The sequence below is a fragment of the Podarcis muralis genome, chromosome 10 (assembly GCF_964188315.1).
Source record: "Podarcis muralis chromosome 10, rPodMur119.hap1.1, whole genome shotgun sequence".
NCBI lineage: Eukaryota > Metazoa > Chordata > Lepidosauria > Squamata > Lacertidae > Podarcis > Podarcis muralis.
In genome coordinates this window covers 32,288,687-32,304,668 of record NC_135664.1, presented here as the reverse complement: position 1 = coordinate 32,304,668, position 15,982 = coordinate 32,288,687, and the positions used below count along the sequence as shown (strand labels likewise).

Sequence of the window (15,982 nt, the reverse complement as noted above, 5' to 3'; positions counted from 1 at the left end):
AGCATTTGTCCACAGACTGCTTTCCAGGCCATGTGGCCAGCATGACTAAACTGCTTCTGGCACAACGGGACACCATGACAGAAACCAGAGCGTACGGAAATGCCGTCTACCTTCCTGCCGCAGCAGTACCTATTTATCTACTTGCACTGGTATGCTTTTGAACTGGTAGGTTGGCAGAAGCTGAGACAGAGCAACAGGAGCTCACCCCGTCATGGGGATTCGAACTGCCAACCTTCTGATTGGCAAGCCCAAGAGACTCAGTGGTTTACCCCACAGCACCACCCACGTCCCATGAGTTCTAGTACACTGTACTACACATCATGTATAACTTTATACACCTGTAAATGCTCCTTCTTTCCCACCTACTATTATTACAATTTATTATGCGCCCTTCACCCTAAGATCCCAGGGTGGGTTACAGCTATTACAACACAACATTAATATTAGAACACAATATTAAAAATAGTTTTAAAACAACTTAAAATTACAAAAATAAGGTGGGTCCTAAAAAATATACATCTCAAGTGCCAAAAACCCATGGTAAAGAGGGATGAGCATTTTTATTTTAGTTAGTTCATAAAATTCATACACTGTTTGATCATTCAAAAGCTCAAAGCGTATGAAAGTTTACAGATGAAATGAATTGAAAGCACTGGACCTGTACTGCAATTAATTAGCACATTTCCTTTTTAAAGAACAGATTTACATGTGTGGTTTGATTTTGTAAAAAAAGACTACCAGGTAGCTTGAGGAATGTTAAATCATAGAATCATTTTTGCAATTATTGTTATTTGAGTACCCAAGGGTGGAGATTGCACAGTCATACCTCAGGTTACATACGCTTCAGGTTACATACGCTTCAGGTTACAGACTCCGCTAACCCAGAAATAGAGCTTCAGTATAAGAACTTTGCTTCAGGATGAGAACAGAAATTGTGCTCCAGCGGTGTGGCGGCAGCAGGAGGCCCCATTAGCTAAAGTGGTGCTTCAGGTTAAGAAGAGTTTCAGGTTAAGAACGGACCTCCGGAACGAATTAAGTACTTAACCCGAGGTACCACTGTATACAGATGACGGTTCTTCAGAATTCATAGTGGTGTCACAGAACCGTTATTGCTTTTGGCATCATGTGAACTGCAAGGTTACACTAGAAATTTGAATCTGAAATCTGTTTCCAGGCCTGTTTAACTGTGAAGGCTTATAAAGAATCCTGGGAACGCCAGCTCTATGTAGGGGTAAGGACTTTCTAGCAGAAATCTCTTTTGCAATGACAAATTGTAGTATTCAGAGGAAATAATGGCAGTTACATAGGTTCGCAGTGGACTGCTATAATTGATATTGCTTCAAAACAATGGAGGAACAATTCAGGAACAATGGAGGATGACAGAAACAAATGTCCACACAATGAACAATGGCAGCTCTAACATATTATCTTCAATGCTCTTAAAAAAACCTCACACAGCAACTACGTATATTGTCCGTGTACCACTGACAGAGATTCTTTAGGAATCTGTTGTGGAATCTGTTTTATGTGCTCTTAGGTTACAATTCAGAGATGAAGATTTCAATAAGGTATTATTAGTCTAGAGAAAAGGACCAGGAAATTATATAGGATGAACGAGATGATTTCAAAAGTGGATTAATGGAAACAGAATACGATTCAGGCACACCGATCATTTGAGGACAAATAACACACATTTTTGTTCATCAGCTCGGAACAGAAAGATGATCCAGGTTATTGATTGCCACTTTGTGATCCGTGTGATGATGTGAGTGCCCAGAAGGCAATTTCTGGATATTTTAGTTGAAGCATTTTCAGCGGCTGGTTGTAAAGACATATTACTATCCTTCTGCACCATAGAGGATGGTGGAGCAACTGCTCACCTGGCTTTCCAATGCTGTGCATCACTGCAAGGCAGAGAGGAGCTTGGCATGGCATGGGGGCAGCAGCGGGAGAGTCAGATTGGCTCCTCAACTGTGCCCACATCTTGCTGAGCTCCCAGCTGCCTTGCCCCACCCCCTCCCAGTAACCAGCAGCAATTCATGGTGTTGGGAAGTTAGGTGTCAAGGATTGGACTCAAAAGGGAGAGATGGAGGAGGAATGGTGGAGATCCACCCCCTTCTCCTGACATTGCAGGAGAAGAGGAATGCAGCATTGATTTACAGCAGAGGTTTGAGGAAGGTCACAGCTCAGAGACAGAAGAACAGAAGAGTTGGGAGGTGTTAGAAGAAGGGGAGAGGAGACAGAGGCAGGGCAGCCAGATGACACATTGTCACTGGAGAGTATTTCTGACCCCCCTTCTTCCAGAATTCGTTGTTAGTTAAGAGTGCAGAAACAAAGGACTCAGAGACAATTGGCCACGAGCGGCCACCATAAAGGGAGGTGCTGTTGCTTGGAAGGAGGGAGGAGGAGCCCAGTAGGAGCAATGCCATTGTCAGGGCTAGATGCGTTCTTTTGTCTCTCGCTATTATGAATGAATACACTCATTAAAAAGGACCCTACCTTGTTTTCTTTGCTCTTGCTGTAACCAGGGGAGGAATAGCTTTCCCTAATATGGACAGAAGAAGGTATGCCAAACAAGCTTATTCTGATACAGTTATACTAAGAAAAAATCCAGTAAAGCTCCTACAACAGAAGTTTCTTAACATCAGAAACTTCAATGTGGACAAGAGAGCAGGGTGGTATTCCAAGCATCCAAGACCCTGTGTCACTGACCTTAAGGTGGCCATACGGGTATAAAAGACCTCCAGAGCGAGACTGCAGTGAGAAGCTGTTCAATGGCATTACTTGTGGACTTAATTGGCAAAACCTGGTGTGCTCTTGTGTACAGTGGTAACTCGGGTTACATACGCTTCAGGTTACACACTCTGCTAACCTAGAAATAGTACCTCGTGTTAAGAACTTTGCTTCAGGATGAGAACAGAATTTGTGTTTTGGTGGCGCGGCGGCAGCAGAAGGCCCCATTACTAAAGTGGTGCTTCAGGTTAAGAATGGACCTCCGGAATGAATTAAGTACTTAACCCGAGGTACCACTGTACTTATTATGGGTCTCACCCACAGGTTGCTTAAAAATCACTCCACACAATGACTGTCTCCACTTGACCGGCTGCTCAGTGCATCACTATGTCCATCAGGCAATTTTGGCCAGCCCACCGCACAGAGTCCTATCTTGACACAGAGAAAAATATGGCGAAATGGTACGCAGTTGTCCTGGTCCTCACTGCTGGATGAAGAACTCGAACTCCCAATCTTGTTTCTGCCAAAGGTTTTTTTTGCATAAATCAGATCGGTACACAGGTAAGGCACAGGTTAAAAGATGCAACAGGTACATGAGAGGCACATGGCTAAGCACAACAAAGGCATTGACTAAACAAGCAATATGTCCCCCTGCATCTTCCTTTTGAAGAGTGAGGGTGGGCACAGCGTTAGTGTGAGAAGTGGCACTTCCCAAGAGATATTTCACTGCATGGCCACAGAGCTCCTCTGGGCAGTTTAAAAAGTTAAATACATTAAAAAAGAAGAAAGATGAAGCCCTCAGACCACCTTGTAAGTATAGTATGGACCAGATATGCTGTTGGGTCTATTGATTGTGTGGCTCATTCCACAGATCAACCATCTGATCCATGCACTGGTCACAAGGGGGCAAAAAGAGGAGGTTTTCTCCAAAATGCAGAATTCTCTCCATCCCTACCTCACACTACAGTTGGGTGAATATCTCAATTTTGGTTTCTCTCAGTTTCTCATGTGTCCAGTCTTAAGTTCAGGTTTCTACATATCCACTTCTCATGAATATTTATTTTGCTGCATATTTCTCATAGTACAATTTTTGTATGCAATATTGCCTAACATACAGATTATTGCAAAGCAAATTTCCCAAATAGTTCTGGTTCTAGTTGCAGAAACATGGCATATTGTGTTAACACAAAGTCCAATGTGTGGGATTCTGTCCTACTCTCATGGGACTATGTGGATAATAGATTTTCGCAGATGTCCTTAATGTATAATGTGATTTCAACGAAATAAGTTTGCTCATAAAATGGGACTTTCCCCCCCTCCCCCATGCATTCTCCCCAGATAAGCTCCAGGGGCTTGGAGGACCCCTAGAACAGAATTAGGGGGAGTGTGGGGAGATAAGAGGGGGAGAATGTTTCACTGCACAAGCAGAAATCCTTGTGAAGATGGAATATTGATATAATGGACTTTGCAAAGAACTATATGATAATTGTTTTTTATCATCCATAAGGCAGATATGAAAGGCAGATATATCCTTTTTTGGTATTTTCTTTTGATAATAATTATCTTTTTGGTCTTATCTTTTAATAATGATGAGTGCAGCATTAATCAATACTAAAAAAAAAAGGGAAGACAAGCGACATGCCTGTCAAAATGACCCATTAACCACATGCAATTGTTTCTTTGCTTTCTGATGGTTTGCCAAAAAAAAAAATGCACATCTGAGTCACTAACACATATGCTTTGCAATATTACACTTTGAATCTGAATTTCCTGTCTTGCTCGTCCCCTCACCACAAAGTTTTAAAGCAGTTTCAGGGTAGTGTGCATAGGGTTTCCTTTAAAATGGGGTGGGGGCTGATGTGGAAATTCTCCTGTGTCCTCTTGGTGGTGTGGGCATGCTTTCGAGGGATCCTTGAAGAACCATAGGTTGGACACGTAGCTAATCGTTCATCATGGGGAACCTAGTCATTTAAAGGAAACTTTAAACACTCCAATCCCACAAACCAAGCCTATTAATAAACACCAGACACGCCTCCTATCTAACACCATCTCCTGAAATGTGTGAAAAATGCATAAAAATGTTCAGCGGCCAGGTATAAATATCACCACCCAGAGTGGCTAAGATCAAACTGGAAAGTGCCGTTGACAACCAAGTTAGACGACTCCAGGGGGACTGACATCCAAACATACAACAAAGCAGCACTTCCATTTTGAGTCAAGAACCATGGTTTGGAAGATTTGCCTGTTCCTCTTTCTGGCTATTAGTTATTCTGATGGACGTGTCCCCTCTGGGCCACTTTTTGAAAGCATGAAAGAACATATAAGCAAGCTGCAGAGAGAATTTGTAAGTATAACTTCTGATAATATTGTCTTTTCTTCATTTGCCTATACTCTGGCTTATTTGAGGATGCCAATATTCTTGGGCAGAGAGCTAAGACCTGGTTTTACGACAGTATGTGTCATTCATTTTGTATTTTACCGATTTCGGTGATTCTTGTAAAGTTGTAGGGAAGTTTCTTCCATTGCCTTCACAAGAGAATTTGAAATATCCTCGGTGTTTTATAAGACCACACAATTTAGTATTAGTCATCAGCCTGATGTGTACAGCTGGTACAAATCTATGTGTGCTTTTCTTCATAATGAATCGTTCAGGAATAGGAATCGACTAGATGGAGTGGGCGAGCACAACCGGTCACTTGCCACGCAAAACATATTTCATTCTTTCAGCCCTCACAGAACCAGCCACCTCTTCTAAGACTAGCCCAAGATAATCACAACCTCTTTCTTAGCACAGCTTCATATCTATCGAGTGCTTTTCACTGTGACGTTGAACAATACAAAAGTGAATTCCTCATGGGAATGTATTTTCCTAAATATTATATAAATTATGATGATTGTTCCTGCTGCTGCTTTTATTGCTTATTTCAATTATAATGTGCCCCTCTCCATAAAGTCCAGGGTGCATATATATCAGTGTGAGGGCTCCCCCCCCCCCATTAGGGACCCCAAGGGCCTTCAAAAACCGAGGGATTCTTGTGCCTTCGGGGAGGTGACAACTGGTGATCTCTGCATTCAGATGAGTTTAGAGCCTTTCCCATCCTCAAATCCCTCCTGAGATCTGCTTATCTAAGCAGTTTTGCTTCCTCATTAACCCCTCTTTCTTCAGTTACATCGGTCGCCTCTCCTTTCCTCCTCCTCTTAACTCACTCAGAAGTGAACCTCAGAAGTGCTGCCTTTTCCTTCCTTCTATGTTGCAGTGACAAGCCTCACCATAGTCTAGCTCTTGACTCTTTGGCTACCGCTCCTTCTTCATACTTGCTCCCTCCTGGCTTGGAGCCCGTTGTAAATGTATTGCCTGCCATACCTTTACCCTCTGTTTGGTCGAGCATCTCTCCACAGTGGTCGATACAAGCTTGTTGTCAGTTCTGTTATTCAAGTTTTATAATGTTATAATAGGTGTCCATCTTGGCTGAGACACACGGTACTTAAAAAAAGAAGGAAGATTGTCAGCTTGGTGAATTGATTTGTTAAATGTAGAAGATATTCAAGTGAAAATAACTCATGCACATTTAGTCCATCAGAATGTGTTTGTTCCTCTAGGGCAGCATTCACTAACCTAACCTTCTCCAGATGTTTCAGACTACAATGTTGGAAGCCACCCAGAGTGGCTGGGGCAACCCAGTCAGATGGGTGGGGTATTATTATTATTATTATTATTATTATTATTATTATTAAGCATGGGCAATGAGCAAAGATTATGGGAATTGTTGTCCAAAACATTTAGAAGGTATCAGGAGAGGGGAGACTGCTCCTGGGTAAAGATCCAGGGTGTAAGTGGAAGTGAAAGCAGAGTATACATAGTCTTTCTAAACTGAAACCTATAAGTCCAGCCCTGTTGAGGAAATTTGCTTTAAAGTTATCTTTGAAGTGAATCAGATGACTCAAACCTGGGGCGGGGGGACAATTTATATGCCATTTAATTACAATAGTCTTAATTACAAAAATCTCAAAGCAGTGTATAATAATAATAATAATAATAATAATAATAATAATAATAATACAGTTAAAATGATGAAATCAGAATTTTGTTGAAATGCCTGCTGGAAGAAAATAAGTCTTCAGTAGGTGCCTGAATGTTCAACAGGGAGGGGGCCTGTCTAACACACTGCTTCTGTAGATACCATAGCAGCCAACTCCTAGGGGCCGAGGGGATGTCACCCCCCCAATAAAATATTTGAGGGGGACGGGATTCCCAAAGTTGATAGGCATATATGCCATTCAAATGGTGTGTGCGCACCATATCATGTCTTGCCTGTGCCCCCCCCCCAATATTTTATTCAAGTTGGCACCCATGGTGGATATGAGCTGTACATCTGGGCCTCAGCCATGTGACTAAGGAGGAAAAATGCTGGAGCTGAGCCTGAATGTTCATGGCCCAGACTGAATAATGCTACACGTTTGGTTGAGACATTTGCGTTTTGTATTGCAGAACACCAGTCAGCCTGATGTTGCCGAGGGTGGCTCTATTTTCAGGACTCATCTGAAGAACGCTCTATGGTCACAGGTAATTGTCTCAATTTGTGTAAATATTTGGACAGGTTTCGTACAACACCAATCATCTGACGTGAAATGTCAGTTGCTGCCTAGCAGTTGGCCTCAGACTATTAACTCTCCACTCCACCCTCACATGGACTATATCATCATTCTCTAACCCGGTGCCCTCCAGATGTCTTGAACTATAACTCCCAGCAGCCCCCAGATTGAGGAAGGCTAGACAATATCACCAGACAGCTTTGTAGATCAGGCATACTGTTTACATTCTCTTTCATAATGAGATAAGTAAACTAAAAGTGAAAGGTGGAAATCTATCACTTTTACTGGAGTGCTTCTGGTGCTATCAGGAGAAACCCTCAAGAAGCCATTCTTGTTTCAAAAGGGAGCTCACCACTGCTTTGGCTTTTGCCAAATGGCTGACTCAAGCTATAGCAACACTAATGCCAACAATGGCCATAAGAAAATTTGGTTGCGTGATGGTTCTGAGGTCCTTCATTATTAACATTCAGAAGGAATTTAAGAACATTGCAGATACAGTTCCTGGAAACCTTGACCTTAGTACATCTGAAGATATGTGATTGATTGTCAATGTTTTTAGGGGCTCTTAATATTTTAATAAGTTTTGAGATGCCCTTAAAGTTTTCAAATGCTTTTATTTGTTTTATTTTTAATTGTATCATCTTAGTGCCTTGTTTGGTGCCCTGGGCAATTTTGGAAGGAAGAACAAGAGATAAATGTTATGTAATAATTTTCCATATTTCTGTTATTGGGAAATGTTACTAATCCATTCTCTCTCTCTCTCTTTGGGGCTGGTTTTCTGGCAGGCCCATGAAAGAAAGATCTTGCTCGCTCAGATGATTTCCAAATACTGGGACCTGTTGACTAATCTAAACAGCACTCAAAATCCAAAGGACGTCAGGAGTTTGGTAGAAGTCCTGCAAGTCTATAAAGAGAGTTACAGCGAAAGCTTGAAAAAAGCAAAAGATCTAATTGAGATAGCAAAACTTCCGGTAATATTGCATTCTTCCTTTTGCTTATGTCACTGAATATAACGTCTGTCTATCTGAGGGATATGTGGCTCACTCTATGCTATTGAAGGATGGACTGATGGGTTACACACTGGGATCAATCAATCAATCAATTAATCAATTAATTAATTAATTAAATCATTAAATTTATATCCTGCCCTTCCTCCCAAAGGAGGACGGGTGTGCTGTGAAGTGGCAGTGACTAAAAAGGAAAGAGATGTTGGTCACAGAATCATAGAATGTAGAATTGGAAGGGACTCTGAAGGTCACTTGGTCCAATCCCAGCAATGAGGCATCTCAACTAGATCATACATGGTGGGTGGTCTTGGTGGATTTTCTGTAACACCCTCTGGTGTCACATTTTAATAACGCATCACAAACGTTCAAAGTAGGACGTCATGTGCCCATATAGTTATCAAAACCCTTCCTTCATGTTAAAAACCATGAGTGTAGCTCCACCCACTGTATAGAGTTCTGGCCACCACTTCTAAGAAGGTTATTCTGTGAATGGGAAATGTGCAGAAAAGGGCAATTAAAACATTCAAGGGATTGGAGAACTTTTCCTATGGGGAAAGTGTATTTAAAAATTTTTTAGTTTAGAAAGCAGGGGAACCCCACTGCCTTCATGTCCTACTTGTGGACTTCATTGAAGCCAATGTTTGGCCCCTGTGGAAACCAGGATGCTGGACTAAAGGAATCTTTTGGCAGAAGCTTCAACAGGTTAATGGTTTGGGCCAACAGTCTTGCTGATGCATTGCATTTGGAAAATCTCCTCTGCTACCAATAACGTCACATTGAAAATCACAGGCGTTTCTTACCATCTATTAGGAATGCAATGCAGCTCATCACACAATTATATGTTACCAGATAATTTGAAACAATAGGGAACATGAGGATATTCACCTAAGGTCAAGTCTGACCACAGCAGGGTTGCCACACAGGTCAAAGTCAGAATCTGTGGGTTCTGATCAATGCTGATGTTTGCACATAATGTATTTATTAAAAAAGTTAACCTGACCTTCCTCGAAAATAGCTCAATTAGGCAAACAAAGCTGTAGCCAGGCAGTTTTCACTCCACGTTCTCATCAAGCCCAGGCCCGCTCAACTTCGGGTTCATCACAGAAAGCCCCATCATGTAATTCTTAGTACTGCTCAAGTAGGGTTGTCATATTTTGAAGAGCAAAAAAGAGGATGCTGTGACGACTTTCATTTTAAATACTCCTACTATATGTAGGCTATAGAAGCTGTGCTATATTGCTGAGGGGAGCAGGAGAAGAGGAAAGCAAGTCCTCAGCCAGCAGTTATGTCTATGTCTCACCCAGAAAGTATAGCCAGGGAGATTTTGGCAAATTTAGAAAATCCACCCGGACAGAAATTTTAGCCCTGAAAAAGAGGACGTGTCCTGGAAAAAGAGGACACATGGCAACCCTCGTAAGTCTGATTGGTGTTGGGGGGAGGAAGTAGATGCTACATGAAAGGAGCATGAAATGAGGAATTACCGTACTTTTCTGTGTATAAGACTAGGTCCCCCCCTAAAAAACAATGTCAAAAATTAGGGGGTGTCTTATACATGGATAGTGCCGAGGGTAGATTGGCGAGTCCCCCAAAATAGGGGGCATCTTATACATGGGGCGTCTTATAGACAGAAAAATACAGTATATCCCTTGCATAAGTAGGCATTGAAAGCTAAACAAGTCTAGATTTTTATTTGGTACCAGTCATGGGTCCACAGGAAGTTAAATCATGTTTTCTAGCCAGTCAGTGTTTTCTAGCCGGTTTCACAAACAGACAGTGTTGTTGTCTTCATTGTTAAATGCTACAAGGATATTGTCAATCAAGATGTGGGCTGGTGACCAGTCAATGTCATTTAATGAGTGGTATGTTGGAATTAGACTGCTTAGATCTAGGGTGGCATTTCTGCTCAGCCATAATAATTACTGGACTTCGGGTCAGCTACTGCCTCATACGCCTTCCTATCTTGGGAAAAACGGTGGAGGAGGGGCCCTGCATGCCACCTTGGGATAGCCAATGTGATGCCTTCCAGATGTTGCTGGACTACAACTCCCATTATCCCTGCCCCATTGCTCACTGGGGCTGATGGGATCTGTAGAGCACCACATTGGCCCCCCCGTTATAGAGAAAGGGTGGAGTAAAACCCAGACAAATAATAAAGGGTAGGTCATTGACCCCTATTCAATAATTCACATGTATTACTCTATTGTGTACAGTGGTACCTCGGGTTACATACGCTTCAGGTTACAGACTCCACTAACCCAGAAATAGTGCTTAAGGTTAAGAACTTTGCTTCAGGATGAGAACAGAAATCGTGCTCCGGCGGTGCAGCGGCAGCAGGAGGCCCCATTAGCTAAAGTGGTGCTTCAGGTTAAGAACAGTTTCAGGTTAAGTACGGACCTCCGGAACGAATTAAGTACTTAACCTGAGGTACCACTGTATTTGCATTTGTCCCCTTCATTTCCGTGAGGGTGATGGGACTCTACGAACGATGCATAATTATTTTGCTTTCTTGGATTGTGTTATTATTATTTGACTGAAATGAATGAGAAGTGGCTTATAAACAAGGGAGCTCCACATCTGCATTGCTGGCGTTTGAGTTTGTCTTTCTGCCATTCATAGGCTTTCTGGAATGTTATTACATTATTTTTTTTTAAAGTGCCATTTCTCCAGTAAATATACACAGAGCATAATTCCCCGCGAACTGTTAAGCTAATTCATTTTTGTCATTTTAATCAGATGGATAATGTGAAAATCCAGCGCAAGGCAATCACTGAATTTTACGACGTCATGTTGGAGGTGAACAAAGAGGAAGTTAAAAGAAAGAGGAGAAGTCGAAGGCACAACCCCAGCGTCCCGATGCGATACAAACCAAATCCCAGAGGCTAGCCTTGTTTTTCTACAGAGAGCTCCTTTTAATATATATAAAAACTATTTATTTATATTTAACAGTTTAAAATAATTATTTATAAATGCCAATTTTGTAAAAAAACACCAAATCAGCATCTGATTTGAAGTATTTATAATTCATGTTATCTAATAAATTAATAGAACTGAATTCCTATTTATCTTCTGATATTTGTTAACAGGGTCAGTTAGAACCTGTCCAGAGTTTACTTGGCATCTTCCATGGAGTGCATATAAATTATTTAATTAAAGAAAATATTATTCTGTTTCCAAAGTGCCATGTGTTGTTGTTGTTGTTGTTTTGGCAACTGAAGATCACAAAGAGACTGGAGAAAGAAATTAGTTTGATTATTACTTCATGATCCCCATTGGGAAATGGGCTTCTACCCACACAGGGCTTCCATGTTCACTTCAGTGGAAGAGGCAATTCTCCACTGCCATTTCCTTGTGAGTGCAGAGCTGCCCCATCAGGGCAGTGAGAAGGAAGTCTTTGTAAGTGGGGCGGGTGTCTGCACCAGAGGGAGCCCTTGTGCTCATAAGGAATCATGGGAAGAACTGAAAATAAGGACATCCATCCACATGCTTAAATTTTAATTCAAGTCTTTCTGCCCAAGACTGATTGTGAATAGAGTTGATGGCAGGGCTGATATCGCCAGCCTTCATGTCATGTTTGTAACGCAGAGTTAGTCAGCCAATGGGCCTGAAGCCAGCTCTCTGTGCAGCACATCCCTGGGGCATAGCTGCCAACCTTTCCCTTTTCTTGCGAGGAATCCTATTTGGAATAAGGGAATTTCCCTTAAGAAAAGGGAAACGTCGACAGCTATGCCCTGGGGATCCTGCCATCTTCCATTCTCCCCCCACCCCTCCAACAAATTTTATTGGTTTTCAAGAACAACATGTAACTACAGTAACTTGTCCAGTGGTACATTCTTGTTAAGTTTCATATGCAGTACACCATACACAAGCAATACATTTATTTATTGTCAGGGACCATGTTGAGGAGGAATGGTGGGAGCTGCCCCCTCCTTCTGACCCTGAATCTTCCCAGGAGCAGGAAGGCAGTATAGATTAGGAACAGCGTTTGCAGAGGGACATAGTTCAGAAGGCAGAAGCAGTGTGGGAGGCTGGCAGCAGGACCAGTGATGGGAATATTTTGGTTGGTGTACCTGGTCCAATGTACATTGGGAGTGTCCCCTGCTTACAACTTCTATCCAATGAACAGAGCAATCTGAGGAAGCTAGGGTAGTGAGGATCAGTGGTGGCAGAATCACCCTGCCAAATCTCACACCAGCCAGGATGGAAGGCGGGAGTAGTTGGCTGCAGGGAAAGGATATACGACAGCTCCAGGAATGGCGCACTTTCCCCTCTCCCCATTCCAAGGATGTGTCAAGGTAACATGAGAACTTTCAAAACTTTCCCTAACAAATATGCCTTTTGCCCTCTATGCTCTCAGAACATCATAGTTGGAGGTGCAGCAGAAGCAGACCTTTCCACTGCTGCTCTGGGGAGGCATCCAGGGTGGACTCCCGGTCCAAAGGTGGACCTCTCTCTCCACCCACAGAGAAGGAGATCTGCAGAATAACTAGGTTTCTGGGATGCCCTGCGTGACAGAGGCAGCAATTTATATAGGTCCATCTTTTCCATTGAATGGAGAAGTCAGATTAGCCAACGGGTGGGCATACTGGATAAAAACTTTAATGAAGATGAAACCGTAGCTGCTCATTTGCTTACTGATGCACAGCAAAGCAATCCTTGGCCACTGAATAACTGTGATAATTTTTTTAAAAAAACCCCCTAATTTATTTATCCATTTAAATACTTATAAGCTGCCTTTTTAGATCAAGCCCACTCAAGATAAACCTAAATCTTCTAGTAAGAAGAAGAAACAAATGATACAGTGAGCATATCGTTCAAAAGGATATAGCAGCTGAGTAATAAATATACAGTGGTACCTCGGGTTAAGTACTTAATTCGTTCTGGAGATCCGTTCTTAACCTGAAACTGTTCTTAACCTGAAGCACCACTTTAGCTAATGGGGCCTCCTGCTGCCGCCGCGCCGCCAGAGCACGATTTCTGTTCTCATCCTGAAGCAAAGTTCTTAACCCAAGGTACTATTTCTGGGTTAGCAGAGTCTGTAACCTGAAGCGTATATAACCTGAAGCATATGTAACCCGAGGTACCACTGTATATGCTGCACATACATTTTAGGTAAAGGGACCTCTGACCGTTAAGTCCAGTCGTGGACGACTCTGGAGTTGCGGCACTCATCTTGCTCTATAGGCCGAGGGAGCTGGCGTTTGTCCGCAAACAGCTTCCGGGTCATGTGGCCAGCATGACTAAGCCGCTTCCGGCAAACCAGAGCAACACACAGAAACGCCGTTTACCTTCCCACCTATTTATCTACTTGCACTTTGACGTGCTTTTGAACTGCTAGGTTGGCAGGAGCAGGGACTGAGCAACGGGAGCTCACCCCGTCGCGGGGATTCGAACCGCCGACCTTCTGATTGGCAAGTCCTAGGCTCTGTGGTTTAACCCACAGTGCCATTTTAGCAGTCATTTAAAGCAGAATCACTGCAGACAGGGACAATAAATAATCAAAGTAATTGTTTTTATTGCTCAACTTCAGCCTTCATAGGCAATACAGTACTTCATTAATTAAAAAATTCAAAACATGCAGCTAGCACCTTGATCCTAAATATTTAGGGCTCTGTCCCATCAAGGATGCTTGCAACATTTACTCATGGAGAAGCTTGTGAGAGCTCCATAAAATCTTATTTCCCCATTTCCCTGCCAATGCATGGCTATATATAATCAGAACATGGGGGCATTTCTGAGAATGGGAGGCTCATGGAGGGAGTCACTGGTGGAGCACAAAGGGCAATAAAAAGCAAACTTTGAGTTTCTGGCTCATGGTCTTGGGAGCGTGTCAATACATCTTCTTGCCAATGATGCAAGGTACCGTATTTTTCGCACGATTGGACGCACCGGACCATAGGACGCACCTAGTTTTTTGGGGGGGAAATAAAGGAAAAAATTTTCCCCTTTATTTCCCCCCCAAAAGCAGGTCAGGGAAACCGAACCAGGTCGAGGAACAGCGGGATAGTGGCGCTGCGCCTCCCTGCTGTCCCCAAGCTTGTGGGGCTGGCCGATGTCTGTCCGGCGGGCGGGGAGCTCTGCTTCAGTGCGCCCCACCCGCCAGGCAGCAGGCTGCTATCCGCAGCATAGGGAGCCCTGTGGGGAACTCCTGCAAGCCTCCCCACTCTGTGGATGTATGCCTGGCGCGAGGGGCGCTCTGCTTCAGGGCGCCCCACCCGCCAGGCAGCAGGCTGCTATCCGCAGCGTGGGGAGCCCTGTGGGGAATTCCTGCAAGGCTCCCCACTCTGCGGATGTATGCCTGGCGCGAGGGGTGCTCTGCTTCAGGGCGCCCCACCCGCCAGGCAGCAGGCTGCTATCCGCAGCGTGGGGAGCCCTGTGGGGAATTCCTGCAAGGCTCCCCACGCTGCGGATGTGTTCCCGAAGCGCCTGGAGCTCTGCTTTCAGGGCGCTCGGCGCTCCGGGAAGCAGGCTGCTATCCGCAGCCTAGACACGGCTAGCGGAGCGCTAATCCCGAAGCCCCAAGCTTCGGGATTAGCGCGGCGCTTCGCTAGCCCTGGGAGAGCCCCGCAACGTCGCGGGGCTCTCCCAGGGCTAGCGAGACCTTGCCGGCACCCAGAAGCTTGGGGCGCGCTGACCTCCGCGCGTCCCAAGCTTCGGGATTAGCGCAGCGCTTCACTAGCCCTGGGAGAGCCACGCAACGTCGCGGGGCTCTCCCAGGGCTAGCGAGACCTTGCCGGCACCCAGAAGCTTGGGGCGCGCGGAGCTCTGCGTGCCCCAAGCTTCAGGATTAGCGCGGCGCTTCGCTAGCCCTGGGAGAGCCACGCAACGTCGCGGGGCTCTCCCAGGGCTAGCGAGACCTTGCCGGCACCCAGAAGCTTGGGGCGCGCTGAGCTCCGCGCGCCCCAAGCTTCGGGATTAGCGCGGCGCTTCGCTAGCCCTGGGAGAGCCCCGCAACGTCGCGGGGCTCTCCCAGGGCTAGCGAGACCTTGCCGGCACCCAGAAGCTTGGGGCGCGCTGACCTCCGCGCGTCCCAAGCTTCGGGATTAGCGCAGCGCTTCACTAGCCCTGGGAGAGCCACGCAACGTCGCGGGGCTCTCCCAGGGCTAGCGAGACCTTGCCGGCACCCAGAAGCTTGGGGCGCGCGGAGCTCTGCGTGCCCCAAGCTTCAGGATTAGCGCGGCGCTTCGCTAGCCCTGGGAGAGCCACGCAACGTCGCGGGGCTCTCCCAGGGCTAGCGAGACCTTGCCGGCACCCAGAAGCTTGGGGCGCGCTGAGCTCCGCGCGCCCCAAGCTTCGGGATTAGCGTGGCGCTTCGCTAGCCCTGGGAGAGCCCCGCAACGTCGCGGGGCTCTCCCAGGGCTAGCGAGACCTTGCCGGCACCCAGAAGCTTGGGGCGCGCTGAGCTCCGCGCGCCCCAAGCTTCGGGATTAATGCAGCGCTCCGCTAGCCGTGGGAGAGCTGGGTCTCCCACGGCTAGCGGATAGCTTCCTGAAGCCTGGAGAGCGAGAGGGGTCGGTGCGCACCGACCCCTCTCACTCTCCAGGCTTCAGCGAAAGCCTGCATTCGCTCCATAGGACGCACACACATTTTCCCTTGCTTTTTAGGAGGGAAAAAGTGCGTCCTATGGTGCGAAAAATACGGTAGCCTAGGTA

At 45.1% G+C, this 15,982-nt stretch overlaps 1 protein-coding gene across 1 annotated transcript; it reads left to right on the top strand.

The window, feature by feature from the left end:
* The first annotated feature begins 4,888 nt into the window (after window positions 1-4,888).
* IFNG (interferon gamma) lies at window positions 4,889-11,459 on the top strand. Its single transcript, XM_028746907.2, has 4 exons — window positions 4,889-5,077; window positions 7,223-7,297; window positions 8,112-8,297; window positions 11,067-11,459. Exons 1-4 carry the CDS (start codon window positions 4,958-4,960, stop codon window positions 11,214-11,216), a joined length of 531 nt encoding a protein of 176 aa, XP_028602740.2. The 5' UTR covers window positions 4,889-4,957; the 3' UTR covers window positions 11,217-11,459.
* Window positions 11,460-15,982: the final 4,523 nt, after the last annotated feature.